Below are 23,595 nucleotides of genomic sequence, written 5' to 3' on the forward strand. Positions count from 1 at the left end.
TGTCAAGAATGGAAAGGGGGAGGGATGGAATCTGGAGAATGGAAGAGGTAGACAAGGTTTCGAACAGCCGTTAAGGGGACCGTGATGGGACGTCAACAAGAAATCCTGTGACTATAGTCAAGACAGATTATGATGGACAAACCAAAAAGCTGGTAGAACTAATTAAATTTTAATAAAAATTAGGGGCAGCTAGGTGGCGCAGTAGATAGAGCTCTGGCCTTGGAGTCAGGAGGACCTGAGTTCAAATCCGACCTCAGACACTTGACCCTTACTAGCTGTGTGACCCTGGGCAAGTCACTTAACCCCAGTTGCCTCACCAAAAAAAAAATTAATTAATTAATTAAAATTAAAATTAAATAATTCTAGTAGTTAATAGAATTACATTCAGAGTTTTCAGGATCACAGATTTTCAGGATCCCTGGATAGCTTTGAAGGCTATCCAGTTGAGGTTGGACAGCATGAATCTGTGGTGGAGCCATTTGAAATAGTTCCATTAGTTATTCCCCATGCTCAGCAGCCCAGGAATGGGAGTAGAGAAAGCTCATAGTGAGAGTAACTCTAGGTTGGAGACTGAGCTGTTTGGCACGACGGACGTCAGTGGGGTGAGGGAATCTAGGATGTTGGCCAGAACGTTACTGAAATGGCTGATCATACAGTAAAATGAGGTAAGGAGGCAGGTGAAGACAGAAAGGGATTGAAGGAGAATACAGATAGGAAGTCTTGATAGGGGCAAAGAAAAGGTTGGAGGAAGGAAGCGAGGGAGAGAGTGGTAAGGAGGTTATGGGGTCATAGATGGGAATCTCAGTTCCAGACCTGGGAGGTAGAGCCGACGATGTCCAAGGTGTGTTTGCACTGAGAAGTAGAATGAAGATGTAGGTCATTAGAGCTGAAGAATTTGAATCATTTTTGAGCCATAATTATTCTGTGTTAGTATTAGCTAATTTGTGAACATGGATACTAGTCACCGATGAGGATGCCAGGGAAAGAAGAACAAGAACACGGCTCCACAATAGTGTGTCTGGAAGATGGAAAGACCTTTAAAACGCTCTTGGAAATTATTAACAGCGATCAGAGGCTGCAACACATTATTAATGGATGAAAAGATTAAAGAAATAGATTAACATCTTATTCATATTCATCATAGATGAACAAATTTTTAAAATGAGTGAGCAATAAAAGTTGGGCACATGAGAGAGCTAGGGATAACTGAAGTTATTTCTATTGAAGTATGCTCGATTGGTGTCCTTATATGACAAAATGAAGCAGTCCGCTACTCATTGGACCTTTTGTAGTCGTCTGATGAGAGGAACTGGACAGGAGCTGCACAGGTGGGGCAGGCATGAGTTGAGCTGCAATCTGCACCATTGGAGGGAATATCTATCCACAAGAGAAGATAAAATCCATTTGAGTTATTCTGAGTATTTGACTGCAATATCCTAGAAATCCACAAGATGGCGATGTTACTCCATGAAAGTTTCTCTCTATGGGCGTGTCTGCATCTTCTCCCTAATCTTTTTCTGTTCTCTCTTTGTCCATCTGTGTCTCTTTGTCTTTCTCTTCTCCTTTCAGCTTCCTTCTCTCTCCCTCCTTTAATTCACCATAATAATAAATGAGTTATCATTTTCATGATTAATTTATTAATTAAAGCTTTCTTTTCCCCGGCTATAATTTACAAAACAAAAGCAAAAGCAAGAGAGATGAGCAGGATATTTTGTGTTCCTTTCTCCAAAAGAAAATTAACTAAAGCTGTGTGTTTGGGGTATTGGTTTGGGGTTTTTTTTGGGGGGTAGTACTTAGGTAGCCCTCAGTTGATTGTTTTTTTCAAATAGGTCAACTGCCCTGGTTAAGGGGAAAAAAAGACTTCTAACCAGTGCTTTCATAAAACTCAGTTACCTATGTCCACTCTCATCCCCCTTACCTCTCCTCTCCTCCTCTGGCCTGGTCCCCAGTCCTCTGGTAGCTATGAAGAGCTCCATCAGAAAGACAGAAAGCAGTCATAAAAATACCAGTTGATAATAGGAAGAAGAGGTAGAAAGGACGGTGGTCTATCCCTCACAAGGACTGGAGGCTCAGAGCTTTGATTTTTTAGACCTTCTGGTTATACTTCACTTTGAATGGGAGTTTAAGTTTCTAAATAATATAAATTGAGTTTTCGGTTACTTAATTCATTTTCAAGGCGCCCAGGGAAGTTTCTTTTTAAAGGAACCCTGCTGGGAACCCTTTTAAAAAGCAAATAATATTTTGATAAAAGCTAAGTTGGTAACTCTCAGAATATTGGAGTTTTGTCTAATGAGTTGGCCTAAATTCTGGTGCACCTATAGTAGGAGAAAGGTCTCTTTTCTGTTTCAGCTTTAGTTCCAAGCGTAGCCTCCCCCTGTTGGGTCACTTAGCCGCTGAGAATGTCTTTGGTTTTGATAGGACAAGATTTTGACAGGTAACATTGACTGGCTGTGTTCTTGTTGAGTTGTTTTGTGCCTTTCTCTCCCCTGAGGCCATCTGGGGTTTTCATGGCAGAGATACCAGAGTGGTTTGTTATTTTCCTCCTCCAGCTCATTTGACAGATGAGAAAATTGAGGCAAACAGGGTTAAGTGACTTACCCATGGTCACACAACTAATAAGTGTCTGAGTCTGGATTTGAACTCAAGTCCTCCTGACTCCAGATTCTGTGCTCCGTCCACTGAGCCGCCTAGCTGCCATTGACCGGCTATACTTCTTACTAAAGCCACACATGAACATGTGCACAGTTAGAGAAGCTTAACCTAACCTACTAGCCCAAGGTTTGACCTTGCTGCCAACATGATTTTGAAAATCATTAGCAACGATCAGAGTCAGCAGCACATTACTAATGGGATTATGAAAGATGAACAGATTAAAGAAATGTGGAACAAAAAAAAAAAAGATGGGCACGTGGAGAGAGCTAGAGATAACTGAGATTATCAACCCGTATGTGAGAAAGTCAAGCAGTCTACTGCTGGTTGGACCTTCTGTGAGGAACTGGACAGCAATGAGCAAGGAGATATGACACCCCTGGGGTGGATAGGGTCAGGGTGAGAACGGAGGTGGGAAGAGGGGTCTTGATTCTGCCTGTAGCAATCATAGATATACATAGAACTCTAGTGCTAGAGGTCAGATCAGTCCGATGTGTGCTTTACCTCTTCATTTCATGGTTCCCCCATCCCTTTGTCTCTCCTGCTCCCAAACTGGAGAGTCTCCCTTAACAAATGAGCATTCGTAGAGATATGAGATGGATGGGAAAGTGTAGTCCGGGCTAAAGTAGCCCTGGGAGATCTGGGCTGAGATCAAACCAGAGGAAGCAAAATCCAAGCCAGGGACCAGAAGCGAGGCTTTGTCAGTGGGGGGATAGGCTGGACTAGGGATAGCTGGAATTCCAAGGCTGGACAGACTCACTGGGGAAAGACAGGCCATCTTAGCAGCAGATGTTACCAGAAAGTATAAGCACGCAGCCAGTGAGCATCAGGCAAGTCTCACACTGAGCATAGATGGACATCTTGACAGGTGGAGTTCAGTTAGGCTGGTCAGCAATAAGCAAAAGCCTAAACAGGCAGGCAGTCATAGAACCATGGAATCTAAAAGTTGGAAAGGACCTCAGAAGTTATCTAATCCAGCCCACACACCTGAGCAGGAATTCCCTTTATAACCTCTCTGACAAGTTAGTCATCGAGCTTCCCCTGGAAAAGCTCCAGTGATAAGGGAACTAATTTCTTCCCAAGGTAAGACCATTCCACATTTGGATGGCTTATTCCAGCATGAAAATTCCTTAAGCTTAAGACTTCGTTTTCTCTAATTCATTTGTTGCCCTACTTTATTCCCTCTGTAAATTCAGAAGTCTATTTTTAAAAGTGACATGCCTGTCACTTATAAATAAAAATTCAATCCCACGTTAAAAGATTTTTTTTTTCATCTAGAATACCTTAAAGTCTGAGGGTGGCATGAGTAAGAAGATCTGGTAGGAAGATAATAAGCATTGAAATAGGAACCAGGAGCCAGTTCAAATCCTTTCTCTGTTAACTAACAGTATGTATGACCTTGTACCTAAAATGAAAGTGGTTGGATTAAGTGGTCTCTAAGAGCACTTCTAACAGTCTGTGAATCTAGAATCAGCTACTGGACTAACTTCAGAAGTGAGTATGTGAACATCCATTCTTGAAAATTCTTACTGTAAGGCTGTGTTGATGTTAGCATAAACCTCCTAATGGTTAAAGTTATCCAAAAATAGAATAATAGGCTACTTTGGAAGGTAGTGGTTCCTACACATGCCCCTTCCTCGTCCAGGAGAAGCCTTTAAGCAAAGGCTGCAGGGGGAAATGTCCGGGGGAAATGTTGTTGCCGTTGTAGCTGTTGTATGGGTGGAGGAAGAGGGTCTCGTTTCAGGCCTGGGTTGGACAAGATTGCCGCTGTGGATCCCTCTAGCTCTGTGATTCTGTAATTTGACACTGGCCAAGAGTAAGGAACTGGGTTTTAATTTGGGTGTGTTAAGGAATACTATTTTTGTAGCAAAAGTATGTCTGTCTGCTCAGTTTGGTTAGGTAAAGAGAGAGAGAGAGAGAGAGAGAGAGAGAGAGAGAGAGAGAGAGAAGTATTGAGGATAGGTCCAGAAGTGGTGTGTTGTAGTGAGAAACACAAGACCGAGGCTGAAAGCCGGTAAATCTGGGTTCTGGTAGCTTCTCTCCAGCCCCGTGGCCTTGGGCAAGCTATTTATTCTCCCTTCCTCTTTCAAATGAAGGGGGTAGACTAGATAATGCATAAGCTCCCAAGGTCGTTCTGATGTTCTGTGCTTGCAGGATAAGAATTAGTTCAAGAAGAGCATATGGTTGCTTTTGGTCCGTTGTTCGCCTATGTCCAACTCTTCGTAACCGTGTGGACCATAGCATGGTCAATGTTGTCTGTGGGGTTTTCTTGGCAAAGATCCTGGAGTGGTTTGCCATTTCCTTTTCCAAAACGCATGGTTAGTATTCCTCAACAATCAGTCCAATTTGAGGTTATAGTGAAAGCTCCATTATGCCTCCTTATGTTGCAAACTGGTTTCTGTTCAGCGTTAAACCAGAGAGGTGATAGGTTCAGGGTGCACATTGAGACATATTTTTTGGACATGGCCAATGCAGGAATTTGTTATGCTTGAACATGTATATTCATTACAGAAGTCCCCCTCCTTTTATTTTCTTTTCTAATAGTGGAGAGAGAAAATAAATTTGTGGTGTTAAAGAAAATTAATGAAAAAATGAGTATCCCTAAAAAGACAATGGGACAAAGCTTATTCCCACAGAAAAGAAATGAGAATGTAGCTCTCTCCTTCCCTTCCAAATGCGGTCGTGAATTTGGAACATTGTATAAAATGTCAGTCTTAGTTGATGTGTCGGTTTTGCTGAACTTAAAAAAAGTCTTTTAAATTTCTTCTTGTAAGGAATTGATCTCTGAGTGGGATGTGGGGAAGCAATAGGATGGAACATGTAAGCAATGTAAAAATAAAACATCACTATTTTTAAGAGGGCAGTGGAGAAGTACATGGTGGGTACAAGCAGACCATAACTCTTAACTAATAAAGGATTACAAAGAAAAAATATATATACATATTATATTTGATATCAAACTATGCCCATCTTCAGTTTTTTCCCCTTGTCCCAGCTTCATCTATACAGCATAATACAGCTGTTGGTCTCTGCCTCCAACAATAGAATCACAGCAGATTTTACTAGACCTTGATCGTCTCTGGTGAATGAAGGATAGAGTGCTAAAACTCAGTGCCTGTGGTTTAAAACTCACCTGGATTTTTCGTAACCCTGTTACCTCCAAGCACTCATTTCATATCCACTATCAGTGACATCACATAAATAGTATGGCGGGAAGAGCACAGAATTTGGAGTCAGAAGAACTCTGTTCTTGTGGATGACTTGGATAAAGGCAAAGATGGCATGCCTATCCAACTTGTAAGTGACAAAAAAGCTTGGAGGGACAGTTAACATGTTGGATGATAGAATCAGGACCCAAAAAAGATGAATGGGCTGAATTCGCTAAAGTAAATTCAATTTAATAGGGTTAACTTAACCCAATTCATTTGGATTCAAAAGTCAACTGAAAAGGACCAGGCCTGGAAATCAGGAAATCAGTAGGAAGCAGGTGTGAGTTAACAGGACTATTGACTAGAACCAGAGGACATGCCTTCAACTTGAAGTCATTATTCTTCTCTAGGGCTCAGTTTCCTCATTTGTGAAAGGGGAAAGCTGGTCTAGTTGGGCTTTTTCAGGTCCCTTCTAATTTTCATTAAGAGACTTTATGATAAGTTACAAAGAGGCAGAGTTAGGCTCTGAAATTTTCTCTGTTAGGAAAATTTCCTAACAATTAGAATCGCTCCCAAAAGTGAGTAAGCTGCCTCAGGAGACAATGAGTTCCTCTCACAGTGTGCTGGTGAGAGCTAGTTTAACAACTAGCTCTCCAGAAAGAAAGGGAAATAAGTCTGTAGGACACACTTTAAAGTTTAATCTGAATTTGTTAACATTTTCCCCATCAACTTCTTACCTCTCAACAGTCAACAGAACGATAAATCAAGCCTCGGTTTGTAGCATTTGCTAATTTCCCAGGTGTGAATGCTCACGCTGGAAATTTAACAGCCAGCTCTCTGGAGTCATTAAAGCTGGCTCTCACGCTTGTTCCCCTCTGCTAAAGGTCTTGAAGCAGACACTGCATAACCATCATCTCCATGTCGGAGATGTGGTAGAAAAGATTCTTGTTAAGGTACAGATTGGACCAGGTGACTGAGGTTGTCTTGGTCACAGCCGGCGAGCTCAGAGAATTCCCAAAGCCTGACAAATGGAATGTGCACCGCTTGGTTTTACTTGCTTAGACTTTATTTAAGGATACAGCAATGTAGACGTCAGCAGTCTCCAGCTGGATCTAGGCAGTAGCAAGGGCTCTGTGTGGCTTGTTTTGCCCCCAGAACCCTCTCAGACCCCCAGGATGCAACATCCAGACCTGGGAGTTTGTTCTAGGCAAGGCTGGTCACCTGTTACATCAGAGAAGTCTTCCCTGTTGGGTGAGTGGATGTTTGTGGCTACATAGGGATGCTAGGCCAAGGATGGCATGGCAAAGAGGACTTGGCCCAAGTTCAACCCCATGCCAGAGGTTATTACCCTACAGATGGTTTTCTCCACCCTGGGGTCAAGTACTAGGCACATTCCCAGGCCTCGGTGATCTCTGCAGGCTGGGGGATATTGTGAGCCTCCCCATCTACTTCCACAGCAGATACTCCTTCCAATTCTGAGGTTCTGTGATTATGGCCATCTATGTCCTAATTCTGCTGCTTACTAATCGTTTGATCCTGGATGAGTCCCTTGATCTCTGTTAGCCTCTATTTGCTTTTGTGTAAAATGGAGATCCTATAACTATTGTATACCTCACAGAGCCCTTTTAGAGTATGGCCTTCCAGTCCTAAATCTATGGGTTCTTTAATCCGTGTGTATGCGTCTGTGTGTATTTTGGGGGAAGGGGTAGAGGCCAAGGGAGAAGGTTATGGGGGAGCACAGCACTTGTTCCCCTCTGCTGAAGGTCTTGAAGCAGAAGCTGCACGTCCGCCATGTTGGAAGTAGGGAGAGAAGATCCCTCTCAAGGTACCGATTGAATTAGGCAGCTTCTGATGTTGTCTTGGAAAGAAAGGGTAAAGCAAATAAGTTCATTTCTTTAAAAATGCTCGAGATGGGAAATAGAGAAAGAGTGCAACGTTAATACTAGAGTGGGAAGGAAGCCTTTCTTTTCTTCCAAAGTCCCTGAGAAAGTTTCATGGCTCCGCCTGTCTTCTCAAATGATGCCCTTGGCATTCTGTCCATTAGGTCCTTGCCATTTAAATTCCATCCTGTTGGTTTGATCCAAAGCAATAATGATAATCTGGGCAGGTTTCTCTATATGGGATGGGACTTTGGAGCAGAGTCTGGTTTCGGAGTCAGAGGGTCCTAGCTGTACCACTCACTATCTGGGTAACCTTAGGGAAGTCCCTTTTTATCTCCAGGCCTCAGTTTCCTCGTCTAAAGAGTGAAGGTGTTGGACTGAGATGACCTCTAGGGTCCCTTCTAACTCTGAATCTGTATGATCATTTGTCTGTGTGTACATTTCTGAAAAGTTGTATATAAAATGAATCCCAGGTTCAAATATCTAAGATCTGGCCATTTCATGGAACCCTTTTTCACAGCACTCATGATTGCCCACCCCTCGAAACATCTGATTTTGTAAATCCATATTTTCACCTATTATTTTTTTCTTAAAAGTGAAGTTCCCCTCTGTGAAGTCCCTGGTGATGAATGTCTTCACAGGATGGCTCTTCCACACTGAGGATGATGAGGACTTAGCACCTCTAATCACTTGCTTGCTGTGTATGCTTTTCCAGGTTGTCATTAGAAGCATGGGAGGGTACCGCCTTTCAAAGATTTTTCTTCTCAGGCAGCTCCTGTGGGATCGGACCAAGGTCTCCTTGGTGGATCCAGAAGAAGCAGGATGGGCATTGCCCATTGTCAGAGAAAAAGCCACCTCTGGTCCCTTGAGGGCTGCCTCTAGCCTGGCCTTGTGGCGGCAGCAGCTACTGCTACCTTTCCTTGTTCTCAGTGTTGGGAAAGCTGAGTACTGTAGGGCAGAGGGGCTCCATGCCTGTGTGCTGTGTGACTCATCTTCTTTTCTGGCTATCAAAGGTGCAGATATTTAATAAGAAGCTGGATCTTAGCAACGTCCAGTCCAAGTGTGGCTCAAAGGATAATATCAAACACGTCCCAGGAGGAGGCAGTGTGAGTACCTGCACCCCTTCAATGCACTCTACTGTGATTTATTAGAAGTAGCATGAATCTCTACACACCTGTGTCTGTGAGACTTAAATAAAGAAGAGAACGTTTTCTCGACATTCCTGGCTCCTCAGCCATTTCTGACAAAGGGGGTTCCAGGGTGGTGCAAGCACTGTATTTGGAGTCAAAGAACCTGAAATCAAATCATGAACTTGCCACATCCTGGCAAGTCACCTAACTACTCTGGGCCTCAGTTTCCTCAAGTATAAAATAAGAGGGTTAGGAATAGATGGCCTCTAAGGTCCCTTCCAGGTCTGAATCTGTCATACTGTTATTCCTTGACCCCTGTCTTCATGCCCACTGCACATAGAAGTGTGGATTTCCTCCCACACACACAAGAAGCATGGAGACTGCTTGGGTGGTAGCTAAGACAGACACGAGGTAAAGAGATGCTTGGGGTCATCTGTACAGAAAGAAAGTTCAACTCTCAAAGCATAATTAAGAAACTACTAGCAGACCTCATTGCAGACCCCCGCAGAAACAGTCATTATTGCAAATTGTTACGCCATTGCCCAAGGACGTTGGGATAAGAGGGTTGGAAATACTGGTGCCTCATCTGGCCCACGAACTGCATTAGTCAACCAAAGGAATTTAAGGCCTTTGTGTCCTTCAGCAACCCTGGGGGCACCTGGCAAATATTCACTGATGATGTCAAGAACTATTTAATTTCTCACCCGTGAAGCTCCTCTGTGATGCTCATCACAGAGCAATTTCCAAGGAACCAGCTCAAGGAGGAGCTCCAGAAGTGCTGCTCGGGCCTAGGCCCAGCTGCCATAAGTCAGTCCTAAGGAGAAAGGATTACCTTCTTCTTGAGGAGTAACTACAGTAAGGGCTAGAGTGGTAGGGAGGGCAGATCCCTTTGTCAAATTTAGCGTTTGGATGAGGAGCCACTGGAATTTCACTTTGCCCCACAGTTTCAGCCGTGTCTCATGCTTTGGATGGGGCCGACATAAATTGCTTGTTCCCTTGGCATAAGCAAAGACCAGCTGTCGGCCAGCTTTGGCCTTTTCCCGCTTTTGCAAGGAGAGAAGAGGCATCTGGGGCCTGCCAGGCCTATGCCAAAGTCAGTTCTTCCCCTTTGCTGGGGGAGACAGTACAAATGGGGAGCAGCCCCAGTGTAAGTTCAAGAAAGCTGACAGCTTCAGACATAACATTTGAGGTATGAGTGTGGAAATACTGCTTGAGAGTCCCTGCTCAGCTTCCCAAGAGGACCACCACGAGGCTGGCATCCTTATTTCTTATTGGTCTTTGGGTGGCACTGGTGCCACAAACTTTGGCTGAAATTGTCCCTGCTCTCCAACCCCACCCAGACCTTGGTGCTGCCATCTAATTAACGATCTGTCCACAAATATCTACATGCAGCAAGGGAGTCTTACTATTTAAAAAAAAAAAACCCTTTTGGGAAAGAGCAATAGTAACTCCCTCTTCATTTATCCAGTTTGTGAATTTTCATCTGGTTCTGCAGGCTTACTACCTGTGCAGCCTTGGGGCCTTGGTTTTCTTATCTGGAAACAGAGGGGGTTAGACAAGAAGATCTCTAAGGACCGTTCCAGCTCTGAATTCTATGCACCTACATGAATGTCAACTACTATTGTCATCTACATCATCCTGGGTCATGCACGTCAGGTTTTCCTAAAGAAGGGCATACCTTTACAGTGCAGAAGTTACCGATTTAACCACCACGATGCATGGTCTGGGCCCTCCCAGGCTGTTTCTCTCCTAAGAACTCTCATCTGTACCATAGGGCAGCATAGAATATTGATTCTTGCCATGTGCTACTGATATTCTGCCCTGAATAGCCTAATGCCGACTTCCTGCTGTTAAACTTTCTTGTTGCCAAATGCTCACCCTAGCACCTAGCAGCTGTTGCATGGCATTGTTGCTAACCCTTCTCTCCAGTATCTGTTGTCACCTCCCAACCACCCCTTTCCTTCATCCCCCTCGACCTCTGGTTCTCAATAAGAAGAATGTGGGAAAAAAAAAAAACCATCGCAAATCCATGATGATGGACTCCAGTGTGTACACTTTGGGCTTTTAGCTTAAAATGGCGGATGAAACAGATTTAAGGAGTAACCTCTCAGAATCCATCCCAACCTGCAGATCCAGTATAAGAAGACTGTTCTCGCCAGCTTGAGTTGGGTTAGTGAAAAGGGTCAGAGTTATGTTCTAACTTGGTCTTTGTAGGAGAGAGGCCAAGATCAAGGGGCCCATCTCCATATGGTCCAAGGAGTTTTGCTCAGTGCCAGAGCATAGGATTTTAAAGCTATTGAAGGTCTATCTTGTCAGTAACCAGTGACTACCAGTCACAAGGGGGAACTAGTTGAAAGAGTGTGGATGGATGGTTCCATACATTCCATCCCCACTACTGGGGGAAATAAACAAACAAATTCTTCATAATCCATGCCCTATGTATGGTTGTGGGTTAGGAACATCGTTTTTTTGTTGTCTTTTTTTTTTTAATTATTGTCATTTTAAGAAGCTTCAGTTCCCAGAGCATCTGGAAATATCACCAAAGATCTTTGGGCTCCCAATCTTCTTGCCAGGGTCAGCTGGTGACCAGACTACTCCTCATAATTGTGGGTTGACCCTTATAAGGGACTGTCCATCTGACAAGCCCCCTTCTTGGTTTTATATTCTGTCCCTTGGCAGGTAACCACTGTTTCTTCCCATGACTATCAAGCAGAAAACAGTTTTCCTGATGGAAGGACTACAGGCTGGGGAAATTCTGACCTCCTATAAATTGTGAGCCTCAAACGGAATTATTTTGTCTGCAGAGTTGGGCAGTCTTCTGGGTGGCCCACAGCAGTTGTCCCCATGGGTGGTCCAGAGGGTGGTCTGAGGAGCAGCAACAGAAGTGGTTTCTGGCACCAAGCTACCTACCTTCTGACTCCAGCTGCTGACAAGTTCATATTCTCTCTGTCTCTGTCTCTGTCTCTCTCTATCTCCCTTCCCCCTTTCTCTTTTCCGCTTTTCCTTTTTTCTTTCCCCCTTCCCCCTTTCTCTCTCCCCCCACTTTCTCTCTCCCTCCCTCCCCCTCTCTTTCCTCTCTCTCCTTTTTCTTCTCCCCTCTCTCTCTCTTCCTCCATCTCCCCTTTTCTCCTCTTTTCTCTCCCCCGTTTCTCTCTCTTTCTCTCCTCCTCCTCTGTCCCCCTCTGCCCTTCTCTCCCTTTCTTTCCCTCTGTTCTTGTGATCTCGACTTTTCCATCACAGCTTCAGGGAAGGAGCAAGCAGGAAATCAACCCACCTGCCCAGGGTTGGGGAAGAAACAGTTCCCTCCACAGAGCCTTGGTGCCAGGAGCCTGTGGGTGTGGGCCAGCTGGAGCACGGAGAGTTAGGGCTGTTGCCACCCCCAGCTTTGTCTCTGGTCCTCTCTTAATCCTCACCCCCAACCACGTAGTGTTCCCACAGGGACAAGAGCTGTTTATTCCCACCTCCCTCCGCTGTTTTCATCCCAGCCCTAAAACCTGGACCAGGACTCATCCTCAAATATTTCTTTTAACAGATATTTATTGCCCAGGTCAAACTTCTTATCCAGGCTCCAAGTTACTTGCTGCCCTTCCACCCTCCACCATTCACATTCTTCCAATCAGCCTCTGTCACCTCTGCCGTTTTTGCACAAGCTAAAAGAATAATCAACCTTGATCACTCTGATACCCCTATTTGCCCTTACATGTACACATTCACATTGTGGTATGTGACTAACAGCTCTCACCAAGAAGCCTGACATTATGGGTAGAGGATGGGCCTTGGAGGCAATAAGACTTGAGTCCAAGTATTGCCTCCAATTTATTCCACCTGGGCAACTTCTCAGTGTCCCAGGACATTCACTGAGACTACAAGCTCTAGATGAACTGCCAGTCTGTATTGGCAGAGGATGTCAATGTGCTGGGAATTTCTCATACTTTTGAAAACATAGGTCTGGACCCCCCAAAAAAAACCCCACTCCCAGGCTATTGTCCAATCAATCAATGAAATATCAAATTATGGTGAAAACTTGATTCACATTCAAAGCACTGGGAATGGAAAATTGGAGATAATTTAATTTTCTAGTTAACTGAGTACAGTAGGAAGTCCTTTTTGATTCAGATGTCATCGTTAAAAACTTTCTTGTTAGGACGTGGTCGTGCCTTAGTGAGTCAAGAGTAAACGTGATTGCCTCTTTTCTTGGTGATCAGAGCCCTTGTAGGGGTTTTACCCTTGGAAATGAGGGAGTTGGGCTAGGAGGGCCCTGAGGTTCCTTCTAGCTGTGGAGTTACAGCAGCCAGGGGGTACAGTGGATAGGGTACAGGACCTGGAGTCAGGGAGCCCTGAGTTCAAATCTGAACTCAGATACTTGCTATTTATGTGACCCTGGGCAAGTCACTTCATCATTGTCTGCCCCAGTTTCTTCATCTCTAAAATGGGGGAGAGGATAAGAGCACCAATCTCCTAGGGTTGTCATGAGGATAAAATGAGATCATATTTGTAAAGTGTTTTACCAACCTTAAAGTGCTATATAAATGTTAACTATTATTATGGTTCTAATATTTGACCAGTTCTCTACGTACAAGACGATGGAGGTAGGTCGAGAAGATCTGAGGGACTGGACTGAATCTTTAGTAATTCCTCCAGGCATACCCTGGAAGTCCCTTTTTGGACAGATAGCACCTTGATAGCGTGGATTCTTTTTCTTTGATTTGGGGAGTGGGGAGATTGGGGAGTGGGGGGCAGAGACGTTGAGTTATTGAGGTTGAGCCGTCAGAAGCTATTTCTGCTAACCCACATCTCTGTTCCCGGGCACTGGTTTGTTTTGCCGTTCTTACTGGATACCATTAGCACATTAGAGGAGGGTTTTTTTAAGGGGTGGCAGGGCACCCTGAAGCAATGAGCCTGAAGGACTTGAAAGTGAAAATGTGAGGACAAACCTAATTGACCTCATAGGTTCATTGTGAAAAAAAGGGCTTTGCAAACCAAAGTTGAAAAGCCTTTCTCCACTAGAGCTGCTATTATCCCGATGATACTCTAGTTATTATAATGGTCTAATAGCCACTTATGCTCATAGGAACCATCAGTTAAACCATTAAGTGGAGAACAAGGGTGTCAAACTGATAGTAAATTACTGGTGTGTGAGTGTGTGTATACACACTCATGTTGGTACATACATATATATATATATATATATATATATATATGTATATACACACATCTATTTGTTTACATGCACACGCACACAAGAACCAAGAAGAGCAGAAAGGATGAGGACAAATAGGAGAAAAAAAGATGCAGGCAAAGGCATTCATGGGATCTCCATCACAACATGTATGAACCGTGTTTCAGCATCAAGAAGCAGTCCCACCAAGGGTAGTGGCCATGACTCCCCACCTGCCTCCTCCCAACCAGCCCCAGTGCTACACACACACTATCCCACGTCCCAGTCCCCAGGGCTGAGCTTGTTGAAAACTGACAACAATGTCACCCTCTCTCAGGGAAGTGGAGTGGAGAAACCAGAAAGGCTCTTCCGATTCCCACCATCCCTTGCCCGTCAGACAGCAGCAAGGCCTCCTGAGGTGGGGGAGAGGACGGGGCCTCAGGACTCAGAGCTAGAAATTGGAATCAAACGTGATGGCGGCGTGGCGTAGGGTAGGCGCTCCCCACCCTTGCTGGTCCCAGAAGTACAAGCTGTTCTGCAGCTGTTTCTGGCACTGGTGTCTTGGTGGGGTGGGAGTCTTCTACTGTGATTCTCCCTGCTTACTGGTTATTTTTACTATCCTCTGCTTTGATGTTTTCACCCACTCTGAATTACCCCCACCAGCTGCCTCCTGTGTTCCTCTTATCATACTGCCAAGTGGTGCTAGAGGAAATTTTGTTCAGGGTGCCGGCTGGATTGACAACAAATGTCCATCTGATCTCAGCTGAGCCCTCACTGCCACAAGGCAAGGCTTCTCCTCTTCCCTCCCTGATATGCTATCGAATTCTTCACATCAGCTGCTCCAAACCTCTTCCTTCCTCAGACTTTTACATCACATCCTTCCCCCTACCCCACTTAGCCAAGGCCCTCACCTTTTACTTATTTTCCAAGAAAGGCCATCCACCATGAGGTTTTTTATCTTCTCTCTCCTAAAACATCCCCTCCCCACTCTCTCCTGGATGCCGTCCTGCAGAAGAGATGGCCCTTCTCTTCACTAAGATGTCCCCTCTACTTGTACCTTTGGTCCCAAACTGTCCTGTTTTCTCTGTCACATTGCTTCACAGTCATCCCCTTCCCTCTCTAATTGTCAATCTCTCTTTGTCTGTTGGCGCCTTTCCCCTGCCTCCTGGGCACACGTGTGCCCAGAACTGTCTCATCTCTTGAAAAAGCTTCACATGGTTCTCAGAAACCAGCAGTGTTTAACCCAGTTTGTAAACTTAAAAAAGTTGTGTAACTATTTAAATATAATTAGTTTATTTTGTAATCTTATGTATTTTATTTTATTCATTTAAAACCATCATGATAAGAGGTCCATAGGCTTCACCAGACTGCCACAGGGGTCCATGCCACACGGACAGAGGTAAGAATTCCTGCCTTACGCCATCAAACACGTAGGAAAAGCCATTCACACTCCCTTGTCTACACTCCCTCTTCTCCCATTTGCTTCTCAGTTTCTATCGATCTGACCTCTGACCTCATCACTTAACTGAAACTCCACTCTCAGAAGTTACCAATGACCTTTTAATTGACAACACAGGGCTCGGTGAAAGTCCTCATCCTTCTTGACCTCTCTGCATTTGACATTTGACTCTGTTGACCATCCTCTCCTCTTCCATAATTTCTCCCCTCTAGGATTTTGTGACAGTTCTTGGTTCTCCCCTTACCTGTCTGAACTCTCCCGCTTAATTTCCTTTGCTCAGTCATCATCATCATCATCTATGTTTTACAAATCCCAGCTGTAGGTGCACCCAAAAGCTATGACCTCTACTCTTTCCTCTTCTTTCTCTATATCCTCTCAGTGAAACTCCTCAGTTCTTATGGATTCAATTATCCCCATTATCAATTACCTAGGAGTAGTGACTCCCAGATCTATATAATCCACTCTGGTCTGCATCTAGGATAAGTACTGGCCTTGGAGTCAGGAAGACCTGAGTTCAGATCTGGCCTCAGATACTAGTTCTTCGATGTTGGGCAAAGTCACTTAAAGTCACTTGATTCAGTTTCATCAACTGTTAAAATGGAGATGACAGTAGCCCCTCTCTCCTAGGGTTGTTGTGAAAAGCAAATGTGATAGTATTTGTACAGTGCTTAACCTATAGTAGGCACTATATAAATACTAGTTATTACTGATCTCTCTTCTGTATTCTGGTCCAACATTGCTAATTGCCTATTGGACATTTCCCACTGGCTCTTCTAAAGGTACCTCAAACTCAACCCATGCACAACAGAGCCCACTGTCTTTCCCCTAGGCCCACTCTTCTTCCTGACTTCCCTGTTTCTGTTAGGGACCCCACCATCCTTCCAGTTCCCCAGGGTCCTAATCTCAGAATCTTCCTCGACTCCTCAGGCTATATACCCAGCCCATTCCCAAATTCTGTCCATTCTCCCTCCATATCATCTCTCACATCTGACTCTTCTTCTCTCACAACCACCCGCCTTGGTTCAAACCCTCATCACTTCTCAAGTGGACTATAGCAATAGCTCTGTAATTGTCATCCCAACCTCAAGTCTCACCCTCTCCACATCCTTCCTTCATACCACTCAGAAGCCACGTTCTTAAAAGCACAGATCTGACCATGTGATGACTCCCCCGCTCAATAAACTCTAGGGGATCCCTCTTGCCTCCTGAATAAAACATAAACCCCTTACTTTGGCACTGAAAGCCCTATACATTCTTGCTTCACCCTCTCTTTCCAGGCTCATTACACGTTATTTCAACCCCTTACACAAGCTTTGAGTCCAGCCAGGCTGACCTACTTACCAATCCTTATACTCAACATTCCATCTCATCTCAGTGCCTTTGCATAGTCTGGAATTCCATGCCTGGAATGCCCTCCCTTCATCACCTCCACCTCTTAGAATCCCTAGCTCAGCCTCATTATTCCTACAGGAGGCCTTTCCTGATCCCAGCCCCCAGTTTCTAGTGCCCTCCCCCAATTACTTTTTGTTTACTTTTGCATATACTTAATGGAAGAAGTGGGGAGAGACTGGCCACTCAATGGTCAGTGTCCTTCTTTTACCTTTGTATTTGCTTACTTGGATATGTGTTATTTTCCCTGATAATATTTAAGCTCTCTAAGGAGAGAGTTTGGAGGGGGGTTGGGTTTGGGAGGTTTTTTTTGCATTTGTATACCTAGCACCGCACAAAATGAGATATATACTAGATACTTGAAGCTCCCACACACTGGGAATTTATCACAAGGTTGGGATTATTTTGATTTGTAGATGAAACAGCAAGAATGAAAATTGATAAATAGTGAAGTGGGTCTTCATCAAAGGGTTTTCAGATAGAACTCTTTTCCCCTCTGGGCATGTGTTGTAAATAACTCATATTCCCAGGGAAGAGTTGGTCACAACTGAGCAGTGAGGGCAGTCTCATTAAAACAGATACCGGTATGACAAACCTCTGACAAAGATGCCAGACCTCAGCCAGGAGACCACATATTTTCAGTAGTATTTGAAGTAACAAAAGTCTATTTCTGCCGAAGCATTGGTTAGTCCTGCAAGGGCCCCTGTAAGGGCATTTGATCTGGAGCTATGGTGGTTCCTGTATCCATCCCCAGCAAGTGTAAGACTTAAATGTAATTCCTTTGACACCCCTGAGGATGTTCAGAAGTCTTTGTCCTAAGTTCTGGTGTGTTTGTTTCAAAATTCAGTCACATGATGCTATGTCCCCCACTTCATAGAGGTCAAATCCTGCTCTATCTACAGACATTTTGGGGCAGCTAGATGGCGCAGCGCATAGAGCACCGGCCCTGGATTCGGGAGGACCTGAGTTCAAATCCGGCCTCAGACACATAACACTTACTAGCTGTGTCACCCTGGGCAAGTCACTTAACCCCACTGCCTAACCAAAAACAAAACAAAATACAGACATTTTAGTTATATGGAAATCCTTTTGTATCCCTCCACAGCTTGTACTGCCCTCTGGGGCTTGTCCTTCACAGTGCTTAATAATTGCTTATCCGTCAACCAATCGATAACATTGGCTTATTTTGAGAGATCCACGGTCCTATCACTTCAGTTATCTCTCTCGTGCGGCAGATCTCAGCGCAGACCTGTCTCTGATGGGCTCCCTAGATGAGGTGGCCTCAATTACCCAACAGGTTTTTGGAATTAATGGGTCATGACTGGGTCTTGAAAATCTTTGTTCCCATAGGTCAGGACTTACCTTACCCAGGGTATGTTTCACTGTTGTGTAGAGTAGCTATATACTCTCACCAGGCAACGAGACTCTTAAATCAAAGATTTGCCTCAGTTGGGAGTGGTCATCATCTGGGATCGGGCCACTGGAGCAAGGTGGTAGGGTTGCGTTGTGATGTTTTCTGTGTTGTTGAAAAGTATGATCTAGCATTGGAGTCCATCAGCCCTGCCCTGTGTCTGTCTGAGTCTCCCGGAGCTTGCAATCTGTTTAACCACTAACTGGGCTTCAGCTGTCTTCTCTGCTCTCTGTTTCACCCTCACCTGACTGTGCCTGTCCAGTGTCCCAAAGACTCCCTGTGCCCAGGCACCCATGCTTTTAATAACTGGAGCTTTGGAACAGCTCCTGAACTGAGCTGGGTCCTGCACTGCTTGTGTCTTAGCATCCAGTCTTGTTTGAATGACGGTGTTTGGGGGAGGGGGAGGGAAGGGGGAGGGGAGAGACAACTCAATGGTAGCAGCATTAATTAGTAGGTTGGCCTTCTATCCTTTCACCTTTCTAAAAAGCCTTGTGTCCAGTGTAACTGACTTTGACTACTTCTCTTGTTTCAGCTATTGGGGACATAAACCTAGCATCAGAGAAAGGTATTTTCTTTGGGGGGAAAAATGACTCTGGCACAGATGAAGCTAAACTGATTTAGCAGTCTTCATATGCCCTTAACTCTACCTCAGGGGTCTCTGGCCTTCCTGGAAATATGGCAGTCCAGTGTATGCTACCCTGCATCCCTCAAGGGTGAAACTAGTGTTCCAGTGACAACTTTTTTTGCCCCAATTGCAGTGTTTCTTCCTGGGGTGTGGATCCAAACAGGGGCCTGAGTTTATGCAGCCACACTTTATTGTTATAACCAAATTTAAAATCCTGTTTTTTTAAATTTTTTTCCTACCTACTCTCCCTACCCTTAACCTTCCCCCTTCTGTTTCCTTTTTCCTAACCCTCCCCTTCCCTTCATCTTGCTTTTCCCCTATTCTTCCTGTGCCCTTCTCTTCCTAACTCTCCTCTTCTTTTTCTTCCTCTCACCCCCTGCCCTCCCTTCCCTTCCTGTGACCCCTTGCTCTCCTTTCCCTCTCTCCACGCTTCCAGGTGCAAATAGTATACAAGCCAGTCGACCTGAGCAAGGTGACTTCCAAGTGTGGCTCATTGGGCAACATCCACCACAAACCAGGTAGTCCCAGAAGAGATATTGTGGGAGTTGGGTACAATCTCTTTTCTAGGTGATCAAATGTTCTCTGTAGCTGTTTACCAATTTGCCCTATTTCCAACAAGGAATTGTCAAAGGTGGAGCATTTTTTATCTGCCCTGGGTGCTTTCTTCCTTGCTTTCCCTTGCTAAGATGCTTTAACCAGGGGGCATTTTCTTTGAAAGAATATGAAGGGGAGGGACATGCTCAGGAATGAAGGTGATCTATAAACCAAGTATATTGATAACACTTTAAAAAAAAAGGCTATAAAAGGTAAAGGCAAATTTTTTTTTGTCTTAAACTCTCTAGTTCTCAAAGCAAGATTCGTGAAGGGATGTTTACTCTGCCTTCCCATAATGGCAGGACAGGGATGGGCTATTGGCCCAGGGTCTAGTAGGGAAATGATGTGGCTTTGCATGATAGTGGGGCGCATCTACCATTATTACATCACTGTTGTCCCTGCTGAGCTTGAATGGAAAATGATATACCATACGCCCCCCTCTCAAGGGTCTTTTTATAGCCTTCATACCAAATACTTAGGGACAAAGAATTTCTGTCTTGGTTCGAGCCCTTAGCACGTTCAACAAATGTTCACTAAGTGCTTACTATGTCAAGGAATTGTAGTCTTATGGCATTCATACCAGGAAAGCAAGTTCAGCAAATAACCCCTGCATCCCAAAGGCCCTAGCAAGGCAGAAGGCCTTGGGAACAGGACAGATAGCAGCACAATTCAAACCTGTTCATTGTTTTTGCCTACTCTTGGACGTTTGCCAGAATTGAGTGTCTACCCATGACAGCTCCTCGACAAATGGCATTCTCCTTGAGTCCTTTCTTTTCCTGCTCTACTAACAATAATGGTGCTGGTCATCTCTTCCCATGTCCAGGCTCCTACAATTGCTACTTTTCTGTTTTAACTGAGCAATTTTTTTCACAGGGTATGAGATTAGGGACCATAGGCTTAGAAAAATGTCAGACCTACACAGGAATCTGACAGGGCCTTCTTATATAATTTAGAATTTCTAATGATTTGACTTGGGCTGGGCTGAAATTTATCTTGGCATCCTTAATTTGCTTAACAGTCCCTTTTTTAAAATTTTTACTTTTTGAGAGTAGATCTCCCTATCTCACCCAGGGAGGAAATACAGTGACCGCTGTCAGGCCCTACTCCGCTGCTGATGGGCGTGGATGCTTTGACCAGCTCTGTTTCTGACCTGGGCCAGTTAGGCAGCTGGTTGCCCCCTCCCCCATCCCAGGGGCTCACCATATTGGTGCCAGACTTAGTTCAGACACTCCATCAGCTTTAGCCCCCTGAGACTTCAGAAATCCCAAGCTCAAGCAATCCACCAGCCTCATTATCCCCCAGGAACAAGGGACTACAGGCATTTGCCACAATGCCTGGCAATTCCAGTTCTTGTTGGATAATGTAAACAGGACTGGGGAGTTGGGAAATGTGTCTCTTCTTCTTAAGAAAACCAACTACTTCCAAGTACTTTGGCAGGCATATGAACTGTTAAAGTGCTAATTAAAGATGAGTCTTAGCTGTATATTAAAGTGGGTCTAATAGTCCCCTTTGTTAGAAACAGTTTGTAAGCTGTTCCTTCAAGTTAATAGGTAATAGTTTAAATGTCACTTCATTATATAAAATCTGGGACTTTACCTGAGTCCTTTATGTCGACCTGCAGTGCCTACTGTAAGGACTTAGTACATTTGCTTTAACTACAACTAACAACCTGAAAAGGATACCTAGGTAACATTGTATATGTGTGTGTATTGTCATAGGTGGTGGCCAGGTGGAAGTTAAATCTGAGAAACTGGACTTCAAGGAGAAGGTCCAATCAAAGATCGGTTCCCTGGATAACATTACCCACGTTCCCGGCGGAGGACACAAGAAGGTAAGAGTGGGGAAAAGCCATGGAAGGCCAGGATGGTGGGTCCTGGTAGCCTGTGACTAGATATTCGTACAATGTCCTAAGCCATGGGTAGGTGGCAATCATCCAAAGGATCACCATTATCCTCTGCACTCAAAGCTTTGTTGGTGGCCCAGACAACACCAGGATGAGGGAGGGGAGGGTGCCTTGTCTCTAGGTAGCCACAAAGGGGGAATGAGTATCCTTTGGATAGGTGGGTCACCCCCAGTTTAACCAACCCAATATATGCTAATCAAAACTTACCCAACATGTAAATTAGGGAAAGGTTCTTTGCTTTTCTAAAGGATTCACCCAGGGCTTCTTACTCAGCACATTTAAGAGTTTGTTTACATAGCACATTAACCACTGGACAGAGAGGCTGGGGTAGCCAGAGAAAATAGGATTCCATCAGATTCATGCTCAACTTTTTTTTTCCCCGAGCCCATGTGTTACATAAAACATGCACACCTGTATCCTAGGTCTTACTTGGGAGGAACAGTGATTTGTCAGAGTCCTGCTAACTAATGATGGGTCAGCCTGAGTGGGCATTCTCTGTAGAACTGAGGTTGGTGAAGGCCACGAGAGAAGAACCTTTAATCTCCCAGTAGCCCCAGAAATGCCTCCCCTCTCATGGTGACCAGCATGTCAGGAAGTCTGTTGACCTAGGGAGAAAGATGCTTAGAAACCTTCTAAGCCCTTTATTTCGAGTGGCTTCCGCTTTGGGCCCCTGACTCCTGTGATGAGATAGATGCATTGTTAGGTGTGGGGGAAGGGAAGGGGACAATAGCATACAGTCTTCTCTGCCCCTCTCCCAGAATGAAAATAAGTAGGCCAGAGAGTGTCAGGGTTTCTTAACCTGGGATTTAGGAACTTGCTTTTTTTAAAAATATTTTGATAACTGCATTTCAATATAATTGGTTTCTTTTTTTTAATCTCATGTGTTTGTTTTATGCATTTAAAAACATTATTTTGAGAAGAGGTCCATAGACTGCTGCCAATGGGGTCCATGGCACCAAAAAGGCTAATAGCCCCTGGCCTCATTGATATCTAAAAGGTCTTTATTCTCAACATTCTATGGTCCTATGATGCCTCTCTTCATATAGCAAAACTTCATCATTTCAAACACCACTAATTTAACTTTAATCAGAGGAATTGGGCTGTTCTCAAATTTATCTTTGTGTCCTTAATTTGTTTATCAACCTCATCCTTCTCAGACAATGCAAACAGGATCGTGGGTGGAAACGATATTTAGTTTACTTAAGAAAACCAACCCTTCTCAAACATTTTGGCAGCACCCACTTAACATCTGGTTATGATGCTGATGAAAAATGAATCCTGTCTGAGTGTCAAAAGGGTATCATGTTTTCTTCTTTGTTCTTCATCCAGAGAAATGTGAAGCCCAAACTCTGCCATCCCCATGACCAAACTGGCCTGATGGAAAGAGGCTCAAAACCAGCAGGGGCAAAAAGAGGCCTTTCACTTACAGATGCTTAAGAGCTCTGTCTATATATTCTAAAGAAGAAAACGGATCTTAGCGGTCAGTGTTCATAGATGCTCCATTTGACCGAGGAAATTTCTAGAAGTCGCAGTCATTCAACTCCTGGGTCTAGCAGGTTGTCTAGGATAGATAAGGAAGAGTTTTGGTCCATTGCATGTGACTTGCAAAATGTTGACATTCTCAGAGGTGGTCTTCTAAAGTCAGCTAACCTTTGGGTATTATAGATAAAGCTAAACATCCAGACAACTGATTGATCAAGCAAACCTGTTTGGTGTTATCATGGAACCTGCACAGTGGGTTTTCCATTGGCAGATGGTTTACTTTCCAGCAGGCCTCTAGGGAGACAGAACTCAAGCAAGAAATGAATTGCAAGGATGTTGGATTGGGAGTCAGGGAAACCAGATTCCATTCCTGACTCTACTTTGCTATATGTGCTTCAGTTTCTAGCCCTATAAAATAGAATCTGTGTGACCTTTCTGCTACTTATTTAAGAGCTAAATGGGAGAAAGAAGCTAGGAATTCTTCTAAGAGAAGGGTAGTACATTCCTAACTTGGACAAGGTATAGAGATGGGAAAACGGAATGTCATGTTTGGAGTGCAGCTAACAGGTCACTTTGACTAGAAAGAAGAGAATGTGGAGGAGAGTGATATGAACTAAAACTGGAAAAGTAGTTAGAAATCAGATTGTGGAGGGACATACCTCCAATTGATAAGGAGGCCCTAGTTGGTGAAGTTGAATGATGGGAGCCTTGGGACAAAGGGGTTATCTTTGAGTTTATAATAGCCAAGGAGGGCAATGCTGAGACT

The 23,595-nt window shown here is 44.3% G+C and overlaps 1 protein-coding gene across 4 annotated transcripts in view; it reads left to right on the top strand.

The window, feature by feature from the left end:
- The window catches only part of MAPT (microtubule associated protein tau), a 168,669-nt gene that overhangs the window by 126,681 nt on the left and 18,393 nt on the right, over positions 1-23,595 (top strand). For 2 of the 4 annotated variants that reach the window (XM_027873226.1, XM_027873224.1), the window contains 3 exons: positions 8,692-8,784; positions 19,287-19,368; positions 21,163-21,275. In XM_027873226.1, coding sequence (XP_027729027.1) covers positions 8,692-8,784; positions 19,287-19,368; positions 21,163-21,275 — 288 coding nt within the window. The remainder of the gene's footprint in view (positions 1-8,691; positions 8,785-19,286; positions 19,369-21,162; positions 21,276-23,595) is intronic. The other 2 variants (XM_027873223.1, XM_027873225.1) reach the window with 1 other exon arrangement.

This window comes from Vombatus ursinus, unplaced genomic scaffold (assembly GCF_900497805.2).
Source record: "Vombatus ursinus unplaced genomic scaffold, bare-nosed wombat genome assembly UNPS02014801.1, whole genome shotgun sequence".
Classification (NCBI taxonomy): Eukaryota; Metazoa; Chordata; class Mammalia; order Diprotodontia; family Vombatidae; genus Vombatus; species Vombatus ursinus.